This window comes from Eriocheir sinensis, chromosome 9 (assembly GCF_024679095.1).
Source record: "Eriocheir sinensis breed Jianghai 21 chromosome 9, ASM2467909v1, whole genome shotgun sequence".
In the NCBI taxonomy this organism is placed as follows: Eukaryota; Metazoa; Arthropoda; class Malacostraca; order Decapoda; family Varunidae; genus Eriocheir; species Eriocheir sinensis.
Window position 1 is genome coordinate 9,303,824 of NC_066517.1, and position 21,902 is coordinate 9,325,725.

Genomic DNA, 21,902 nt, shown 5'->3' on the forward strand with positions numbered 1-21,902 from the left:
CTTGAATGTCCTGTGTATAATTGTTAGTGGGCCTAGATTTATGGTCATCTGTATTCAGGTGCCTTGGGTGAGCAGTATGCAGACAGCGTCATTCTGGACCTGGAGTCAACCTGGGAAGAGTCGGACAACCGCACGCCACTCATCTGCTTCCTCTCCCAAGGCTCGGACCCGTCAGTGCAGATTGAAACCCTCGCCAAGGCCAAGGAGATCGGTGAGAGAATCTTGTGGTTGTGTGGCAAGGGTCAGCAAGGGTGGTTATATGGCAATTGTCTGATTAAAAATAGGGCAGGGTCTTAAATTTATGTTGGGTAAAGGTAACATGTTGAAAGAGGAGAGTATCAAGACAACTCTCCACCTGAAATTGACCTCTCTTTTGGCCACTCATCTATACTCCTTTTTATAGTGGCAGTGATTAGCAGGCTTTTTTTTTCTCTATTTTTTTTCCCTTGAGCTGCTTCCTTTACTGTAAAAAAAAGTCCATTGTTTTTTGTACCATATTTATCCACTTGGTAATAGTTGTGTTCATCTCTCAACTTAACAAAACTATTACATTACTTACCCAGAGTTGAGGTGCCTCTCCATGGGTCAGGGGCAGGAGTCTCATGCCCGGCGCCTGCTGTCCGAGGCCATGGCTGGCGGCAAGTGGCTGCTGCTTCAGAACTGCCACCTCAGTCTGGAGTTCTGCCAGGAGATGCTCGACACGGTGACAGAGTCCAGCAACGTCCACAAGTGTTTCCGTCTCTGGCTCACCACGGAGGTGCATCTGTCCTTCCCCATCGGTCTGCTGCAGGTAATGGCCTCCAGTCTGTGGCTGGATCCATTTGTATACACCACTGTCATCATCTTCAGCCACTATTGGTACACTGCAAGATAAAGGCTTCTCCCAACATTCTCCACAATTCTGTCTGATGTTAGTGTCCTCCATTATGGTCTGGCAAATGCTTTACTTTCGTCTCTCTGTGTTGCCTTCAGCTTCGATCCTCTGTTTTTAATATGTTACTGTCAAGTGAGTTCCATAGTTGTTAGGGTGACGCAACACAAGGTTAAATTATGAGGTTTATTCACATTATGTTGGTATATAATGGTAGCGAGCTTCCTGAAGTTAAGCAACAATATTATTTACAATTCATCATTCTGTTGGTAATGGTAGCGAGCTGACTGAAGTTAAGTAACAATATTATTTACAATTCATCATTCTGTTGGTAATGGCAGCGAGCTGACTGAAGTTAAGTAACAATCCTAATTAATAATTATCACTCATCACTCCTATTCACCTTAAAGGGCTCACTCATTTCTTCAGACTATTACCACTACATGAAAGATATGGTACACTGGCCATAGCCTAAACACCTAACCGTTGCTAAATAACAAGCTACCCTAATCAGGGTTCAATGATACATGATTATTACTGAAAAATGTTTCCTACCACCGATATGTGTTCACAGGGATGATCATGGAAGCAAAGTAGTCATGGGGGTTCAGGACACCAAGGAGGTGGTCATGAATTCACACAAGCATTGGACTATACAAATGATACAAAAAAAAACGATTATCCTTTTCTATTACTGAGTTAATCATGGGATGAGACATTCATGCGGGTCTAAGATACCAGAGGGTGATCATGGAAGCCCAACAAGGGGGAACTTTACATACTTACACAACAAGGGGGTAACCGCCCAGTCAGTAGGGAACCTGGCGTGAGGCGAGGCGAGGCTCAACTGAGTTAACCGTTATAGGTATAATAATAACATTGTAACACACTAAATAATCACTGTCCGTTGGAGTTAATTTCACACGTACCTGGCGTGAGAAGAGGCAAGGCTTGACTGATAGGCGGCTCTCAACGCCTTTCCTACTCGACTCCCCCCCTTTTGCCGTGGCTGCCGGCTAACTAGCATACCGAACGGTGGTTGTAGTTACAGATACTTGGCCTGTTCCGCTAACTCAGGAGTTCAGAGACAGCTGTTCCTCTCTCCCATGTGACTTAGGTGGAAAATTACTCCTCGTTGTTCCCCGTGAAGGAAAAACCTGACTAACCTCCTTGGCACCTTCACTATGAGTCAGTCCCACGCGATGCTGACCCATCACTGGTTCGTCTGTCTGTCTGAATGTCTGCCCTGCCGCACCATCACCTAATTCACAGTTAATACCTTAATTATTTAAGAGGATTGATTGTTCTGGGTTTCCCCGCATTACATCTCTACCTGGTCCTCTGTCTTCCCTGACCTGTACAATTCCTGCGTTGCTCTTTTAATACTATGCCTTAATACTTATCTCTGAAGAAAGCCGACTCTTTAACCATTGGGGTAGCCTAAACTAATTACAAGTAAATGTTCCTGAGGTTAGGGTGGATGCAATGAAGTAATGATGGCTATATTCAAATTTACAGATTTCTATCAAGTTCACCAATGAGCCTCCACAGGGCATCCGTGCCAGTCTCAAGAGAACTTATGCTGATGTGTCTCAGGTGAGTGAATGTCAGGTGTTTCAGGTGATACTTGAAATAAAAGCTAGAAAGGATGTTGTTAAAGTGTATACGTTTGGATTCTCATATTGATAGTTTCCTGTATTCCTCTGTTTTGTGTTTTCTGCGCTGATTTAGTTCTCCTTCCCCAACTGCATCCTCAGGACCTCCTGGACTATTCCAACGCCCATCAGTGGCCACGGCTCCTCTACTCCACGGCCTTCCTGCACACGGTGGTGCTGGAGCGCAGGAAGTATGGGGCGCTGGGCTGGAACGTTCCCTATGAGTTCAATCAGGCAGACTTCCAAGCGTCGGTGCAGTTCATACAAAACCACCTTGATGACATGGATCCAAAAAAAGTCAGTTGAAAGTAACAAACAAACTCCTATAGCTTTTTCTTGTTTGTACTCATGACTATTCCCCTATATCTTCCACCTCTCTCTCCACCACCTCTAACATGGATCCTAAATAAGTTAGTTAAAAATCTTGTACAAACTCCTATTAGTTTTTTCTTGTTTGTACTCATGACTATTCCCATATATCTTCCACCTCTCTCTCTACCACCTTTAACATGGATCCTAAATAAGTTAGTTAAAAATCTTGTACAAACTCCTATTAGCTTTTTCTTATTGGTATTCATGGCTAAACTCTTATATCTTCCCCTTAAAGTCCTTAATCCTTATCCCCTCATTCATTGCAGATTTTAGGATTAGATTCACTTTCTTGTGTGATCTAAGGTCAGTTGAAAATAATATTGTACAAACTCCTTACCAATACCTTCTTGTTGTTGGTACTCATGACTAATCTCTTACATCTTCCCCTTAAAGTCCTGATACCCTTATTCTGTGTAGCTTATAGCATTAGATTCACTTTTTAGCCTCCACCACCTAACCCTAATGTACCCACCCACACATTGGCAGGGTGTATCATGGGTGACAATCTGCTACATGCTGGGTGAGATACAGTACGGCGGGCGGGTGACGGAGGACTTTGACAAGCGCCTCCTCCTCACTTTCCTGCATGTGTGGTTCAATGAAAGGCTCCTCACCTCAGACTTCAGGTAGGGTGTGAATGGCGGTATTTAGCCTCTGAAAATATATTCACTCCATTTTTTGTAGTATTTTTTTTAATTATACTTTACTTATATCTTCCTCTTCTTTTTCTTCTTCTTCTTCTTTGTTTATCATCCCTCTTCTCTCATGCTTGGGTTGGACTTGCGATAATCCTCCTCTATTTTGTTTGGTCCAGTGCTAATTCTTCCTTCATTTCTAACACTTCTAAGTCTTGTTGCACTGTTTCTGTACCTATGTGACCATCTGAGCACTAATAAGGACATGAAATATCTAAGACAATGAAAAATAAAGATTCAGAGAGCAATTATTATGTCTTACAAATCCTGGCATCAACACAAAGCATATCCACCAGTATCACATGTAAGGTATTTTTTTCCTTTGCAGGTTCTATCAGGGTTATGCTCTCCCTATGTGCAAGAACCAGGCTGAGTATCTGGAGTTCATCAACCAGTTACCAGTGACAGACTCCCCTGAAGTGTTTGGTTTACACCCTAACGCTGACATCACGTAAGTCTGTGTTCATATATTTTCAAAGGGTTTTTTGTTGTAATTTGAAAACAGACTTCTAATATTTTAACTGATTCGGTAATGGTCATAGCTGGGCACGATAACAGAAAACCTTATTCCCAATAACCGATAACTGATAATGAAAAACCTTAACGGCGATAACCGATATTCGTTAACTAGAGACACAAATATAGGCGATAACCGATAACCGATAACCGATATAAATTCACAATTCCGATACTAGCTAGCGATAAGTCCAATAGGCGGAAACGATACTATATTGATATTTCAGATAGAACAACATTGATGAATTCAAATTTTCATTATCTGTATTTTAGGAAACTTACAAAACATTAAAACCACACGTTGACACGTACATATGGACGGTAATACTAGAAATGCCTGAACCGGTGTTGTGTTATTTGGCGTCCCCACCGTCAAAAATTGTTTACAAACACTGGTCTCTCATGAACGGTGCATGCTCAAACCAGCAAGCGTAGACCTGTAGCCTACAGTCTCACAAAGCTTTTAAACCATAATTAAGACTTGCTGGAAGGCTGAATCAGACATAGAGTACCACTACCACCATCCTTGCTGTTTCTAGAACGACACTCTGTACGAGTTGTATTTATATGTACAGAGCGTACGTCGTTCTAGAAACAGCGAGGATGGTGGTACTGAATGTTTGATTCAGCTTTCCAGCAACGCTTGATGTGTTAAAAAAGCATTGTGAGACTGTATAGGTCTACACTTAATGGTCTGAGCATGCGCAGTTCACGAGAGACCAGTGTTTGTAAACAAAAGCGCCAGCTTTTGACGACGGGACACCAAATAACGCAACACCGGGTGCCTTCAATACCATGGCATGGTCACAAACGAATATGGAATATCAAATTTGAGGCAGTGAATAATCATTTTTGGGGCAAAGTTAAATGATTTTTCTCTATGATATATTGATTTTTGAGTAGCATAAAAAAATAATCTAGTGTTTTAATTTTCATGATCTAAGTATGAAATCTCATCACCGAAGATATTTCATACCCCCAAAGTTTTTTCATACAACACCGGGCCACGCATGCGCAGTAGGGAGAAGACAATGTTTTTTTCTGAGAGGCGGAAAAAAAGTAGCGATTACACTGGGTAACAAAAAAATATTTTTTGAAAATCGTCCAGGGTTTTCCAGCTGAATTAGACTAATTTTGATGCTCTGAGTCCGAAAATGACCTTGGTTTTGCTCAATCAGGTCAAGATTTTTTGCTACAGAATTTTTTTTATAATCGATTTTTCGTAAAAAAAACAAATTTCTGCGGATCATCAGCTGAGAAACCCTGACGATTTTTTCCGTTTTCCTCAAGAAATAAAAGGCAACGTATCCAAATTCATTCAGTTTTTATTTACTCCATCAAATTTGATAAGCATATAATACTTCTAAATAAACGTTACGTGACACAAAATTTCAGAGTTCACGGCATAAATCGGCGTTTCTTCGATTCCCGTGCGTGAGCAGCTGCTGGGTTGTCTCTCTTCAGCGACCAGCAGTAGTCCGCCAGCATGACTGCATCCCACCTCCCCTGGTACCTCTCCTCCATTTGGCGCATGTCCTGATGGAACCTTTCTCCCTGCTTGTCGCTCATCGCCCCAAGGTTTTCAGGAAACTTCTCCATGTGTGAGAATAGGAAGTGCATCTTTATACTCATCAAACACCCGAGCTTTTGAAAAGCCTCTATCATGCTGCTGATGAGTCTGGCGTGGTTTGCTGCCTTCGTGTTCCCCAGGAAGTTGTTCACCACCTCCACAAACGATTTCCAGGCGGCGCACTCTAGCGTGTTCATGAAGTTTTGGAACTCTGTGTCGTTGATGAGCTGCCGTATCTGTGGGCCATCGAAAATGCCGGCCTTCAGCTTCTCAATGGTCAGTCGAGGAAAGGCTCGGCACAGGTAGTTGAATCACCTCACATCCTTGTCCAAAGCGTGAACTGTTTCATTAACCCAAGCTTCATGTGCAGCGGTGGGATCAATATCTTCTCCGGTCAACAAGAGGTTCGTTTATGATGTTTCGCCCAGGTACTAACTGCTCTCGCCGGCCACTATTTCTTTACATAGTGCTGGGCTCTGTCTCGACTGTCCCACATACATATAAAGCATGGGTACTTTGTGAACCCGGACTGCTGACCAAGTAGAAAGTTCACCATCTTGAGGTCGACGCAGATGATCCATTGGTGCTGCTCATATTGGATTTTGTCGAGCACGTACTTCACTGCTTCATAGTTCTCTTCGAGAGTTGTGGAGTGCGCAAGAGGGATTGAGGCGAACTGGTTCCCATTGTGGAGGAGCACACACTTCAAAGAGCGCTTGCAGCTGTCAATGAAGAGTCGCCAATCTCTCGGATCGTATTGAGAAGCGCCAAGTTTAACAAAAAGACCGGCGACATCTCGGCAGTACACGAGGTCTTCCTCCTGGCAGAAGTAGCCCATGTAGTCCCCATGCCTTCTACGAAAGAAAGTGATACGCGCGTCCTCGCCAAGTAGATTTTTCTCTTTGAGTCTAGAGGCCAACAGCTCGGAGGAAGTCTTCGACAAGCTGAGATCCCGAACCAGATCATTAAGCTCACCTTGTGAAAAGGGCTGCGGACCATACTCCTCTTCTGTATCTCCTCCCTCGTCTGTAGTGCTGGCCTCGTCGTCGCTGTCAGGAAGCTCTCTGAACGCTGGTACAGGAATTTCTTCGCAGTGAGCAACTGGACGGCGGGCAGATGGAAGGTCGGGGTACTGGAGGCTGTGCCGATTCTTCCGGTTGATGCCAGTAGTATTGATGGCGCAGAAGTAACAATCCGATGCATGGTCAAACGGCTCCCTCCAAACCATCGGAATCCCAAACTTCAGTGAAGTGTTCGCCTTCGTCCACCGCCGAGGTATTCCACGCCGTCTTGCACACCGTGTGCGGTGCCCAGGACTTATCTTGGTCACCCAGCTTGACTTCAAAGTAAGCCTGGTAGGCGCGCTTCACAAATCCTGTGATGTTCTTCCTGTCCACTGACAGCGTGTATTCTCCGCAGATGTAGCAGAAAACGTCAGGATTATTCCTGCATGACTGTCGCGCCGAAGCCATATCAATGACCTGAAAAATATTAAAAAAAAATATATGTAATATGTAATAGCAGGATGCAGCTGACTGTCAGCAGGATGACTGACTGACACGTATGCAGCTAATTTAGAGAAGTAAGTTAGTTTTGTAATTCGATATATTCTTCAAGAAAAATATGATTGAACTCAAAACCCCTGATATTAGCATATGTATAGCTCGTCAGGTAGGCCTATGGCTGTATCTCAAAAAGTTGACCTGATAGAGCAAAATCAGTGTGATATTCGGACTCAGAACACCAAAATTAGTCAGAATCAGCTGAGAAACCCCTGACGATTTTTTGGTTGTTACCCTGTGTTATCGCTAGTTTGGTTACAAAAGTAACGAAGATACCGATATATATTTAAATAAGTAGCAGATGGTCGATAATCCGATTTTGTTATCAGCGATAAAGTATCGCGATAACGCCCAGCTATGGAAATGGTCAATGAGAATGGTTGTTGTAAAAGAGGAGAAATATTTGTAGGTTTTCATGCTCAGTAGATTTGAAACATAGAAGATGACACTCGTAGTTGCCAAGTCATTCAATTTTAAGGCTAACTCCACAAGACATATTTGATGAACAGTGGTTGTGATTGGTGTCTGTGAGAAACTACTATCAAGTTCACGTCACAATAATTAAATTGATTATGAGGGTGATGCTTATAGGTGTTAAATACATAGCCAGTTAGATTTGACATAGGTTTCTTTCTCAGGACAAAAAATAAGTAATAAACAAAGAACAAAAATAAGAACAAAAGAACAAAAATAATAAGAAATAATCAAGTTCCCTTCACAGTAATACAGAGATACATACATAATGGGTGTTGGCTGTGTTTCTCAGGTACCAGATCAACACAGCCAAGGGTATTCTGGACACCATCCTCAGCATGCAGCCCAAGGAGGGGGGTCAGCGCGGCGGGGAGACTCGGGAGGTGGTCGTGTCCAAGCTGGCCAACGATATGCTCTCCAAGCTTCCCGCAGACTACATTCAGCACGAGGTGAGGGTTGACGAGGCTTGGTTGCAGTCTATGAGGTTTGGTTGAGTTCTTTGAGGTTTGGTTGAGTTCTTTGAGGTTTGGTTGAGGTTTGTGAGGTTTGGTGGAATTCTGTGAGGTGTGATGATGGTGAACATGAGGTTTTTATTGTTTTTTATCCTTATTATTGTTGCTCATTTTTGTTATTTTTGTTGCTCACTCCACAGTCTTTCTCCTTTTACTGACACTCCAAACTACTCAATTATAAGATATGAGATTTATACTTTTAAGTGTAGAGAAGTCTGTGATGCTTTATTTATATCTTTCAACACTGTCTCTATGTTCTCCTTCATGTATTGCTTGAAAGGAGTGAAGCATAAGGCACACAATTAAGTTTCATGGGCATTAACTCATTACCAGGTGTCTGAATTACTGCTTGTAGCTGTGTATAGGTTTCCTCACCTTCCCTCTCATTGCAGATCAGAGAAGCACTGCAGAGGATGGGCGCCATACTGCCCATGAACATTTTCCTCAGGCAGGAGCTGGACCGCATGCAAAAGGTTATTCAGAGTTTAATGCGCATCAAAGCCAGTAGTTACCAGCTTAGAAAATAATACTACATCCACTGCACACTAAAACTTGATGCATAATATGTTGACATTTCCTATATTTGATGTTTCATTCATATTATCATGTTGGAAATCACTATAGGGAGAAGATAATTAAAATCATATGTGACACTTACCACTTCCGAGTCCTGAGAGTAATACGTCATTGGTTCAGGTGTTGAAGGTGGTGCGGAAGACCCTGCAGGACCTCCACCTGGCCATCGAGGGGACCATCATCATGAGCACCTCCCTCAAGGACATGCTGGACGCAATGTACGACGCCCGGGTCCCTGAGCGCTGGCGGAAGGTGTGTGAACCTCAAAATATACCTTTTTTTCCTGCATTTTCACTTCTTGTTAGTTTTTCGATTGCATCACGACCTCAGCATATAACTTTATTTACCTTATTTTTACCCCCATACTGTTGTCAGGTTTCGTGGGAGTCCAGCACGCTCGGGTTCTGGTTCACAGAGTTGATGGAGCGAGACTCACAGTTCCGCCGCTGGTACTCCTACGGGCGGCCCAAGGCTTTCTGGATTACCGGCTTCTTCAACCCTCAAGGCTTCCTGACGGCCATGAGACAGGTTAGGTTAGGTTAGGTTAAGTTAGGTTAGGTTTGGTTCTCTCACTCAAACTCCCTCCCTTCAGTACCTTGTTTCCTCTCTCTTACACCCTCATAACATTCTATTGGCAACATAACATTCATAACTATTCTACTATATACACTTAATTTCTCTCATCCCAGTAACTCCTCTTTTCTCTCTTACTTCCTCATAACATTCATATATACACATTTAAATTCTCTCATTCCAGTAACTTCTTTCCTCTTTCTTACTTCATAGCACTTATACCATACACATTTAAATTCTCTCACTCCAGTTCTCTCCTTTCCTTATATCCTGCCACACTAAACACTGACCCTCACACCCACAGGAAGTGACCCGCCAGCACAAGGGTTGGTCGCTGGACTGTGTGATCCTGCAGAACCTGGTGACGCGCTTCAACAAGGAGGACATTCACGACCCGCCTCCAGAGGGAGTCTACATCTACGGCCTCTTCCTGGAAGGTGCCTCGTGGGATCGCAAGCAGGGACGCCTCATGGAATCAAGGGCCAAGGTGGGTGAAGGGGTGTACCTGATGCTGGGTTTGTGTGTTTGTGTGTGTGTATCTGCGGGGTATTTGGAGATTTTGATTTTCCTCTCCTTGGCAGATTCTGTACGAACCCATGCCAATCATCTACCTGTATGCGGTGAATACAACCAGCGGGAAGGACCCAACGCTGTACGAGTGTCCCATATACAGGAAGCCACTGAGGACCGACGCCACGTACATCGGCTCAATAGACTTGGAGACCACCGAGTACCTCCCCTCCCACTGGACGCTGCGGGGAGTGGCTCTGCTGTGTGACATCAAGTGAGGCTGCGGCTGTGTCTGCATTAGGAGAGGGAGAGGAATGATATACTCTTTACTCTTAGTGCTTGCGAGGTGAGATGATGCGTAGGGCATGTAGTCTGTGTAGGTTGTGTTGTCTGTTGTTCGTGTTGTCATTAGTAAGATAAGTATAGTTTGGGTAATAAGTAGACAGGTGTTTCTCTAGAGCTGGGTTCAAGAGGGGCTACTGAGGGTATAGCCATGAACTCCCCCCATCTCCACCCCAAAAAAGAGGCTCTCACAGGACAGGATGGATACTAACCTTTTGCCTCACATCATTGACACTTGGGACATCAGTAGCCTCCACAAAATACTTGACCCCAAGGCCCCTAACACACTCAACCCAGCTCTGTATCTATGTTAAGGTGTATGGAGAAAGATGTATTTTGTTATAGAGGCAATAGCATATAAAATAAATAATGCTAAGGTGTTATCTAAGAAGTCTACATAGGTGATAAACTACATTACTCATTCCTAGTCATTAGATTTCTTTGTAGTAGACTTCAAGAACAGGTTGCATAAAGAAAGTGTTGTCCACAGTATTATCTAAAGCCGTAAGTCCACCCAAATCCAGGTGATAGCCTGGTAAGGCACTACTTTGAAAGGTGCTAATGTCCAGGTGAAGAGAGACCTAGACACACTTAGAGCTCGTGTTGCCGTCCATATTAATAACTTGTTAGTAAGCACAACTCCACGAGGAAGATATCACTCAATAGTAAGCACAATGCCATGAGGAAGGTAGTCATATTTCTGTCATGTAAGTAACAGAGAGCCGAGTTTCTTCTGCAATGAACTCTTTAGGTTATTTGGTATCTATCCAAACAGTCTGAAAATGCCACAAGATGCAACAGTATTAACCCCTTGACTGCGGATTTCCTACAAGAAGACATCACCAAGCAACAGGAATGGAACAAAAAGTGGCTGCTACAATTCAGTGAAGAAAAATGTAAAGTCCTGCACCTTGGGAGGGGATATCCAGCATGCCAATACCAAATGGGAAACGCTCCACTATCCACCACAGAGGCAGAGAGAGACCCGGGAGTGTATGTTACCAGGCTACCAGTGAAAGCCAAATCCGTGCCAATCGCAGCGGACGGGTTAATCAGTGGTTGTTGTGAAGGAAAACCCCAGTACTCTTGCCTTAAAAGATAAAAAAATAAAAAAATAAACACAGAGGCTTTTTATATTGATTGATAATTATTGTTGCAGGTAAACAACAAAGAAGGGAGGAACATGCCATCCCAACCCCTAGGCAGTATACATAATGTGATTATACAACTAGTAATACATGTGGAGGTACCACCATGAAACTAAAAAGACACACTGGTAGGAGACGAGTGCTAAAAAAAACAAAGGCCTTGATGAAGTCAAGGGAGCAGACATAAGGGTCTGAACATGTGAACTACAGTCCAGGTCCAAATGCAGGATACTCACTTAGCACAGCTGAAAGAACATTATTGTTAATGAACCAGCCCACCAACTCAGACAGGCCCCAGTGGCCCTGTGGGCAGTAAGCACTAATAGCAGGACATTGCAGGACATAGTGATTGAGCGTGTGACCCCCTGGCCTGGCACACAAGCGGCAAGGTACAGGGCAGCCCCACTGACCTCCCAGTAATATCTGTAGCCCAGCCTCAGCCACATCACCACCATATCAGAGGATGCACTAAGCCTACCTTAAGTGTGGGTGCAGAAACATGATACCTGGGCATAGTGAATGCTGGAGGACTACCATCCTGACACCTCAAGGCAAGTTGATTGGTAACAGACTCACTAACAAGGGATTTAAGTCTACTCTTAACATAATTATAGGTGTACGCAACACCTGGGTGCACAGTGAGATCATCAGAGGCAGCACGAGCAAGTCTGTCTGCCTTTTCATTGTGGGGCAACCCAACATGTGAGGGCACCCAGATGAAGTGTGCACAGCGCTCCAGCAGGCTAAGGGTACTACGGCACTTATTGACTGCGTATATCACAGTCAGAGGGGGAGGAAGACAGCAGTGCATACAAGGCACATTGACTATCAACAAACAGATACACAGATTTCCTGAGCACTATAGTGATATGGAGGGCTTCAAATATGGCATAGAGTTCCGCCCTTGTGGAAGACATGATCAGGAAGCCTCTTGGAAACCTCAGTGTCAGTATACTCAGAGGGGGTGGTAAAGTCTCTAATAAATAATCCACATCCAGTCTTGCTGCCATTGACAGATCCATCACAAAACACATGGACAACCTGGGTATGGGGATATGCAGACAATTTGGTCAGAAAATGGTCCAGCAGAACTTGAGGAAGCCAAAAGTCTTTAGGTTTATCCAATTTTTCTATATCAACACTGACTATGAGGGTTCCAAGAGATAACAAGGGCTGCTAATGAGGGCAAGACACGGTTCAAGGACACCACGGTCAGATAAGAGCTTGTGAAGCTTTCTAAGGTATGATTTGGCCGGAATGTTAGGGGTGGGCTGAAAGTTACCAAGAGCCTGCCTAAGCTGAGTGTCCCCGTGACAAATCATGTGACAGACTGTGCGGCAAGTAATTTCCTGGATTCTGCAGACAACACTGGGCAGTTCCAACTCAGCTCAGAGGAGTTCAAGCTTTGCTGTCCTGGGACAACCCAGAATGATTCGCATTGCCTCATTTTGTATTAGCTCCAAGGGCTTCACCTGGGAAGGGCTACAATGCACCAGAACTGGTGCAGCATAATCAATCAGTGACCTGATGACAGATATAGAACATCCTGAGAATGGGAATTCCTGCTCCAAGACCCCTATTTGCTAATACATGTAATGGGGCAAGGCGAGGAAGACAGACATTACAGACATATTCAACGCAATTGGTATACTTTTTAAAACTAAGTTGCACTCCTAAATACTTATAACATTGTACTCGGCCTAATGCGACAGTGTTGATGCTCGGTGAACGACATACTTTGAGACTCGTCTGATATTTAGTTTTTGAGGCCTTGACAACTAGACCCATATGTATACAAAGGTCCTCAAGGTGCTGCAGGGCTGTGGTCAGGCTTCCAGGGTAATCACACTGAATGAGGATGTCGTCAGCATAAATGACAATTTCAGTGCCCCGAGGAAAGGAGTGCTGGGCAATCTTATCCATAAGGATATTGAATAACATGGGGCTGAGGACTCCACCTTGAGGGGTGCCTAGGTCAAAGGACTCTTCAGTTGATACTGCACCCTGAGACCATACCCTAGCCTGTCTGTCGTACAAATACTCCCTAATCCACCCTAAAAGTTTCCCTTTCTCACCTTTCATGATGAGTTCCTCCATGATAACATCTTTGTTGGCCAAATCAAAAGCACCCTTGAGGTCTATAAAAGCTCTGCAGGTGACAGTGTCAATACTCAAACATTTGACAAAACAATCGGCAGTGGAGCGACCCTTCATAAACCCATGGAAATTAGGGAACATTGTCACCCACCTTATAAATGAAATGTTGTAGGATGACCCTTTCCATTAGCTTACACAAACAACTGGTGAGAGAAATGGGACGAAAAGTGCTGTCACTCTTAGGTATGGGAACAATGAGAGCAGATTTCCATGGAGGCAAGACACTAGAATAGGACATGTTAAATAGATCAAGAATGGGGCTATCAGGCAGGGCAAGGTGGGGATAAAGGCCATCCTGACCAGGGGCCATCGACTTGCCAGGCCTAATAGCGCGAAGGAGCTCATCCAGAGTAATAGGAACACAAGTGTCATCTACCAGGGCCACATGATGGTGTACAAGGGCCATGCGCCGGGGCTGATGGCAGGCAAGAGCATCTCTATGGGTGGCAGGCAGCCCAGCCACTGCAGAGGCACGTGTCCATGTTTGCAATAGTGTCTTGGCCCTCCCAGCAGGATCAGGATCCTGACGGTATGGTTAGGTTTGCCCCTGACCCTGTTGACATGGAGCCAAATCCTCTGCTTACTCTAGTCACAGCTGTTACTCCTTTAAGTACAATTAATGAGTACATATTTATTAGTATATAAGTCATGTATCAGTATTGGGTAGGCTGCCAAGGCTAATGCATACTGCTCATACTCAAGAATAGCCCTTTAAAACCTAGCTTTACCTGTATATTAATCTGAGTGCACTAAATCATAGACTATATTTTGGTACAAAGCTTGTATAGAATATTGCTTAAATGCAGCTTTGAAATAAATGGTTTGATTGTTTTATTATCATTAAAAGATGGTATTCCAACACATGCAATAATAATAATGATAATAGTACTAATGACGGGGTGTACCAGATTTACTTGCATTATTATTTGCTCATATTTTCTGGGGCATTCTCACTTTACTTCTCTCAGTTTCTCCTACTCCAGAAAAATGTAAACTTTTAAACCCTGTACTCTTTCCCGCTAAACCGTATGACTTTTCTTATAATACACCAACATCACAGACTAATAGTAAAGCTAAAAACCTTTTAACTTACTGGTGACGCACGTGTGATAATAGCGGTGTGTGTGTGTCCGTTGAGGTGAAGTCCTAGTTTCCTGGTATAATGACAACAGTGGGCAGGCTCTGGAGGCAGTACGTCCCCGCCAGGTAAGAAGGTGATAAGCAGGTGTGCGGTGCAGGTGAGGCTCGGAGGGAAGCAGGTATTACAGGTGTTTTTAAGTCTCCTTTTCATTGCTTTGAGATCACGGTGTGTGGGTTGGTTATACAGTACCCTCTCGAGTTTGGCGTTATCCGAGTTTCGCAATCCTCGAGTTTTGCGGTTAGTCCTAAATTCTTACAATCCCAACTTTCGCGCATTATCACCCCGAGTTTCACGCCGCTCTGACATATATGGGTCGTGTTTACTTACCATCGGCGTCACGCATGCTACTTAAAAAGTAGTATCACACTGGACCTTTTCCTCCAAACATTGTGGCTATGGCAAGAGAGAGAGAGTTGTTAACACGTTAACTGCGTTTGAACTTCCCGCCGCCTTCTCCCTGTCGCATTTGGTTCAACTCGGCACGGCCTCAATACCACGCGAGCCGCCGACTCGAGAGGAGGAGTGTATAGCTTCACTCTGGTTATAAGCCCCTCTCGTGAAAGGTGAGATAGAGGATGAAAACAAGGAGAAAGGAGAAGGGTGTGGGGAGGGAGGGTCAGAAAGGAGTCAGGTCAGGGCTTTGGTCAGGTCATGTCTATACCTGTCACACACACATACACAGGTGAAATGAGAAGGATGTGGGGAGGTTGGGGCAGAAAAGAAAGTCAGATCAGGGCTTTGGTCAAAACATGACCTGACTCAGGTCAGGTTATGTCCTGACTTGTCACACACACACACACACACAGAAGAGGAATGAGAATGATGTGGGGAGGGAGGGGCAGAAAGGAGAGTCAGATCAGGGCTTTGGTCAGGATATGACCTGACTCCCTTTTGCCCCTACCTCCCCCCACCCTTCTCATTTCCCTTTCTGTGTGTGACGCACACCCAGAAAACTTGCCGGTTGCCCAAGCTGCCACCAAAGCGGTGGGAAGAAAAAGGCCCAGTGACACACCAGCTTACGGACAACCGACAACTCGCTCCCGGATGGGCGTACAGGCGTTGCCAGTAGCCACAACGATTAGAGGAAAACGGCCAGTGTGACACTGCCTTAAGGCAGTGGGGCCGCCGATTGGGTGAGCGCCAGCGATGGCGTCATCGGACTCCCAGCGAGTCACAAGTGTGTTTTCAGAGCTCAGCCAGTTATAAAGATTCATCTTTGGTTTTAAACTGACCCGTTCTCTCTTCCTGTTTTCTTCCTTTTTCCAAGGTATGTATTTTGAGATAACAAGGGAGTAAAGGAGGAAAAAAAGTGAGCTCCCAGGCACAGAATGAGACAGTTATAATGGCACCACCATAAACACTTGCCTGCGCTATGACGGGCTCGGGGCCGACCATCAGGCCTACCGGTGCCATAGGCCACATAAAAAATCCCACGGGTTGGAATAAATGAGTGATTTTCAGTGTTTTCAATACCACGAGTTTCGCGATCCTCGAGTTTAGCGCTGTACCTTCGGAACGAAGCGAGCGCGAAACTCGAGAGGGTACTGAGTACACTCGAGTTTCGCGATCCTCAAGTTTAGCGCTTAGTCCTAAATTCTGACCATTACGACTGTCGCGCATTACCACCACGAGTTTCGCGTTCCTGTGACATGTACGTACGGGTCGCGTCTACCTACTGTCGGCGTCATGCGTGCTGCCTTAAAAGGCAGTGTCCAACCATTGGGGCTATGGGCAACCGCAGTTGCCCGTATGTCCAACTGGGGCGAGTTGTTGGTTGTTCTTATGAATGGAAAACGGTTGTGAGTACGAGTGTGGGTACGTGGGTACTGAATAGCTGCACGTTAACAAGCAGACGACGGCAGTGGCTGAGGAGTGAGGAGCAGTGGAAGATGGCCCACCAAGAGACTCGTAAAATGGACTGGCAGAGCTGCTTTGCTTAGTACTTGATTAACAAGATAAGAGAACACCCCGTGTTGTGGAACCACAGTCCAAAACCCTTTTTCTCACGTCTATGAAAATTGTATATCTCCCGATATTGTTTTTCTTTTCTTCTTCTTCTTCTTCTTTTGACCTGTAATGCATGGCAGCGACGGTGAAAAGTAATAGTGAAAAATAGCAAATGGGCATCGAAAAGCAAAATCTGGGAAAGAAAAGGACAAAAAAACACCCAAGTTCAGGGTGAAGTGTATAAGTGCGCACTGTTAAGTAACTAATAAGTGCATGTTGTGAAGTATAAAAGTGTTGAGAAGGAGGACCTAAAAAGCGATGCAAAGCGTTACAGGTCAAAAAAAGAAGAAGGTCCACTACACCAGCCGGTGTTGCGAGAAATATCTCCCCGATGAAATTAGTCATTTTGCTGTTCACCACGCATGCGTGCTGTGGGAATACACAGCATTAAAAGTATTAATTTGCCTGTTTTTGTTCTAGTCTGTTTGCGTGTGATCTTTGTGAGCTGTGAGGGAAATATGGAAACAGTAAGCAAGTTGAACCTTTCTGCGAGCTATTTTGCGGCGGCAGCATTGAAAAGTCAATCATGATATTAGTGATTTCATGATTTTTAACAGAAAGAGTTACAGACTATAGTACCCTCTCGAGTTTCGCGCTCGCTTCATTCCGAAGGTATAGCGCTAAACTCAAGGATCGCGAAACTCGAGGTATTGAAAACACTGAGAAAGTGCTTATCTGTTCTGACCTTTTTTTTTTTTTTTTTTTTTTTTTTTTTTTACATGTGGGCTAAGGCGCTGGTAGACTATCCATCTGGGCCTGATGGTCGGCCCGAGCCCGTCATGGCGCAGGCAACTGTTTATAGTGGCGCCATTATAATTGGCTCATGCTGCCCCCCGGAGCTCAATTTTTTTCCTCCTTTACTCCCTTGTTATCTCAAACTATGTACCTTGGAAAAAGGAAGATAACAGGAAGAGAGAACGGGTCGTTTAAAGCCACTGATGAAGCCTTGCAATTGGCTGAGCTCTGAAAACACGCTTGTGATTCGCTGGGAGTCTGGTGACATCATCGCCGGCGCTCACCTGGTCAGCGGCCTTGCTGCCTTGGGGCAGTGTCACATTGGCCGTTTTCCTCTTATCGTTGTGGCTACTGGCAACGCCCGTGCGCCCATCCAGGAGCGAGTTGTCGGTTGTCCGTAACCTGGTGTCACACTGGGCCTTTTTCTTCCCACCGCGTTGGCGGCAGCTTAGGCAACCGGCAAATCCAACTTTTCTGGGTGTGCGTTACACACGGTCAAGGTCGCTTGCCCGTAACCACATCCACAACGTAAACAAAGCACTTGCCCTGTATCGACATGGCGTCGTCTGCTAAAGTAAGGGCTCTCGCGGCTTGTGCTGCCCTTACCCAAGTTATGGACTTGTTTCTGCAGTTAAATGGAAGAAAGAAGCTGTTGTGGATGTGGCATGCCTGTGGTTCCTCCATGCCAGTTCTCATTGTCACCATCGTGCGTGAGCGGCCGGCCCACCCATCTAGACTCCAACCACAAACACGTGGATTGAATAACAACAAAGACATACACACGCATGCACACACCAGACTCATCATGAACCATGGCAGATGTTTCTCACAAACAAAAATGGTTTTGCCATTTCCTAGTGTGTTAGAACTTATTTGGTGAGTGGTTCATACAAACCAAACATACCCAATGGCAAGAAGAGAGCAGTGTTAAAGACGACTGCTTTCTTCTTGCCAAGAGTTAGGTTTGGTTCATGTGAGCCACTCACCAAATACGTTCTAACACACTCAAGAAATGGTGAAGTCGTTTCTGTTTGTCAGAAACATCTGCAATGGCTCCTAATGTGTCTGGTGTGTGTGTATTTACCTAGTTGTATTTACCTAGTTGTAGTTTTACAGGGCCTGGGCATTATGCTCGTGTGGTCCCGTCTCCGTGTCTGCATTTATCCAACTTATCTTTAAAGCTTTGCACACTCCTCGCTGATACTATATCCTCGCTCAGACTGTTCCAAACCTCTACATTTCTTTGCGGGAAGCTATACTTCTTTGTGTCTCTCAAGCATCTCCCCTTTCTCAATTTTTTACTGTGTCCTCTTGTATTTCTGCTTATGTTTCCTTCTGTTAGTAGCAGTTCTTCATTATCTACTTCATCTATTTTGTTTAATAATTTATAAATTTGGATTAGGTCTCCCCTTTCTCTTCTTTGTTCCAGTGTTGTTAAGTTCATTTCCTTTAATCTTTCCTCGTATATTAATCCCTCCAACTCTGGGACCATTTTTGATGCCATCCTCTGTATTCTTTCTAGTTTCTTTATATGCTTCTTCTTATGGGGGACCACACTACCTCTGCATATTCTAATTTTGGTCTAATCATGGTAGTGATTAGCCTTCTCATCATGTCCTTGTCCATGTAGCTAAATGCTACTCCAATATTTCTCACCAAGTTATATGTGTCTCTAAAGATCCGATTTATATGACTCTCTGGTTGATTATCATCCCTCATCACTACTCCCAGGTCTCTCTCTTCATGCACTTTTTTTAATGTTTCACCATTTCCCATTTTGTATATCCAGATTGGTCTTGTTTCACTTTTACCCATTTCCATAACATGACATTTTTTCACATTAAATTCCATCTCCCAATCCATACTCCATTTCCAAATTTTGTATAGGTCTTCTTGCAATATTTCACAATCTTCTTTGTTTCTTATATGTTTTTGTAATTTAGCGTCGTCAGCAAACAGGTTTATGTAGCTATTAACTCCTTCAGCCATGTCATTTACATATACCAGGAAGATTATCGGTGCTAATACTGAACCCTGTGGTACTCCGCTTTCTACATTTCTCCATTCTGATTTTCTGTCCTTGACCATCCATTTTTTCATATTTCCTTTCAATCCTCCTTTATTTTCCAGTTTCCATAATAGTCTTGTATGTGGAACTTTGTCAAAGGCCTTTTTCAAATCTAGATAAATACAATCAACCCATCCATCCCTTTCCTGAGTTCTGTCTGTCACTCTTGAGTAAAAACTGAGTAAGTTTGTAACACATGATCGGCCCTTTTGAAATCCATATTGTTTGCTGGTAATTAACTTATGCTCTTCTAGAAATTTAGTCCATTGCTTCTTTATTATTTTCTCACATATTTTGCACAAAACACTTGTCAGGGATATGGGTCTGTAGTTTGAAGGTTCATCTTTCCTTCCACTTTTATATATGGGGACCACTTCAGCCCTTCTCCACTCATTGGGCACCGTGCCTGTTGCTACTGAGCATCTAATGATGTCGTATATTGGAACAATTAATTCTTCTCTACATTTTTTTAAAATATACCCAGAAACTCCATCCGGTCCTACTGCTTTTCCCTCTTCTAGTTCTCCCAGTAATTTATGGATCTCTTCTTTGTTTACCATAATCTCTTCCATATGAACTTCTATTTTATTCTCTTGTGGCACAATAAAGATTGTTTCTTTGGTAAAGACTTGCTGGAATTTTCTATTTAATAACTCTGCCATACCTTTAGGGTCATTGACTTCCACATTCCCGTCTCTCAGTCTTTCTATTGTTTCTTTCGGTTTAGTCTTCCCATTTATAAATCTGTAAAACAACTTGGGCTGTTCTTTGCATTTTTCCACAATATCCTTTTCATATCCCTTTTCTTCTTCTTTCCTTATTTTCACATATTCATTTCTCGCCATTCTGAAGTCTTCTTTGTTTCTTTGATTCTTCCTTCTTTTTAGTCTTTTCCATGCTTTGTCCCTCTTTTCTTTTGCGTTTGCACATTTGGCATTAAACCAGTCCTTCCTACCCTTAACTTTGGGTCTATATACGGGTACATATATTTTGACACCAGTGTTATAGGCTTCCATAAAGATATCATACTTTTCTTGTACTTTATTTTTTCTCAGTAACTCATCCCATTCCACTTTCTTGTAAAACTTCCGAAGGTTTTCCATGTCTGTCTTAATATAGTTTAGCCTGTTTGATTTGTAGGATTCGTCCTCTTTAGTAACCTCCACTTCTGTATCAATCTCTATGGTTACATGATCACTCTTGCCCAGTGGACATCCATACCTTAGTTCATCCTTGATGTATATTCCTTTTGTTAGTACTAGGTCCAGTCTTGCCGGTTCATCGTCACTTCTATATCTTGTATGTTCATTCACTCTTTGTATCATAAGATTCTCCATCATCAATCTTAGGAATCTATCTCCCCATGCGTTATCTCCACTATTACTCTCGAATGTCTCCCAGTCAATCTCTTTACAATTGAAGTCACCAACTAGCATAACTTTTTTGTCTTCCTTTAGCATTTTGCTTAAACTCCGTATAGTGTCATTGATCATAGTGTCGTGCTCTTCCTTGCACCAAGAGTTTGTTCTAGGTGGTACATATGCGGTTATAATTGTCAACCTTTCCTTGTTTTTGGTTTCCACATTTACTTTCGCAATTTCAGCTTTACCTTCACCGTATTCTACCACTTTCACTGTTAACTCCTTTTTTGTCATTATCATCACTCCACCTCCCCCTTTGCCCATTCTATCTTTCCTCCATATATCATAGTTTTTATTTATCTCTAATTTAATAGCTTCGTTCAGTTTGGTTTCCGTTAAGCATACGATCATTGGTTCTTTCTCCTTTATGAAATCTTGCAGTTCCAATTCACTAGTTATTAATCCATCTACATTTGTATACATCACTCTTAAACATTTACTCTTACCTATCTTTTCTAACTCTCGTTCTTCTTTATCCTCTCTCTTGTGTACCACTTTCTGACTCGGTCCCCTACTATTCGCCAAAAAAATATCTCCTTTTCTTCCACAGATCTTTCATTATTCTTCTCCTTCGCCTCTGCTAGTAGTTCGTTCCATTTCCTTCTTTCTTCTTCATTTCTATTTTTCTTTATGTATATATCCTTGCAATCTTCTGTTTCCTTTAATTTAGTTGTTCTGTACAAAATATCCAAAGCCGCCTTCTGTGATCTTAACTTTATTTTTATTGGCCTGGTCTTTCCTTCTGTGTAAGGACCCATCCTGTGGATTTCCTCCACCTCTTCCTGAATACTTTGTTGCTCGTCATCATTTAAATTTTTTAGTAGGTCCTTAATTGATTTCAATTCCTCTTTATCTCTTTTGGGCTTATATGTGATCGTCTTTTCCTTCAAACCAAATACTATCACACTCTTCTTCTTGTCTGCAACTTCCCTGACTAGTTCTTCATTTTTCTTTATTACCTTAACCACTTCCTTTTCTACATCTTCCTTATCTTCTT

General features: G+C 43.4%; 1 protein-coding gene across 1 annotated transcript in view; it reads left to right on the forward strand.

Annotated features, from left to right (window-relative positions):
• Window positions 1–14,354, forward strand: part of LOC126996274 (dynein axonemal heavy chain 5-like) — a 63,683-nt gene extending 49,329 nt beyond the window's left edge. Inside the window, exons 19-30 of the mRNA XM_050856651.1 lie at window positions 59–211; window positions 564–790; window positions 2,390–2,467; window positions 2,629–2,823; window positions 3,385–3,524; window positions 3,922–4,044; window positions 8,008–8,164; window positions 8,620–8,700; window positions 8,924–9,055; window positions 9,179–9,331; window positions 9,681–9,863; window positions 9,958–14,354. Of these exons, the coding sequence (XP_050712608.1) occupies window positions 59–211; window positions 564–790; window positions 2,390–2,467; window positions 2,629–2,823; window positions 3,385–3,524; window positions 3,922–4,044; window positions 8,008–8,164; window positions 8,620–8,700; window positions 8,924–9,055; window positions 9,179–9,331; window positions 9,681–9,863; window positions 9,958–10,164 (1,829 nt within the window). The 3' untranslated portion in view covers window positions 10,165–14,354. The remainder of the gene's footprint in view (window positions 1–58; window positions 212–563; window positions 791–2,389; window positions 2,468–2,628; window positions 2,824–3,384; window positions 3,525–3,921; window positions 4,045–8,007; window positions 8,165–8,619; window positions 8,701–8,923; window positions 9,056–9,178; window positions 9,332–9,680; window positions 9,864–9,957) is intronic.
• Window positions 14,355–21,902: the final 7,548 nt, after the last annotated feature.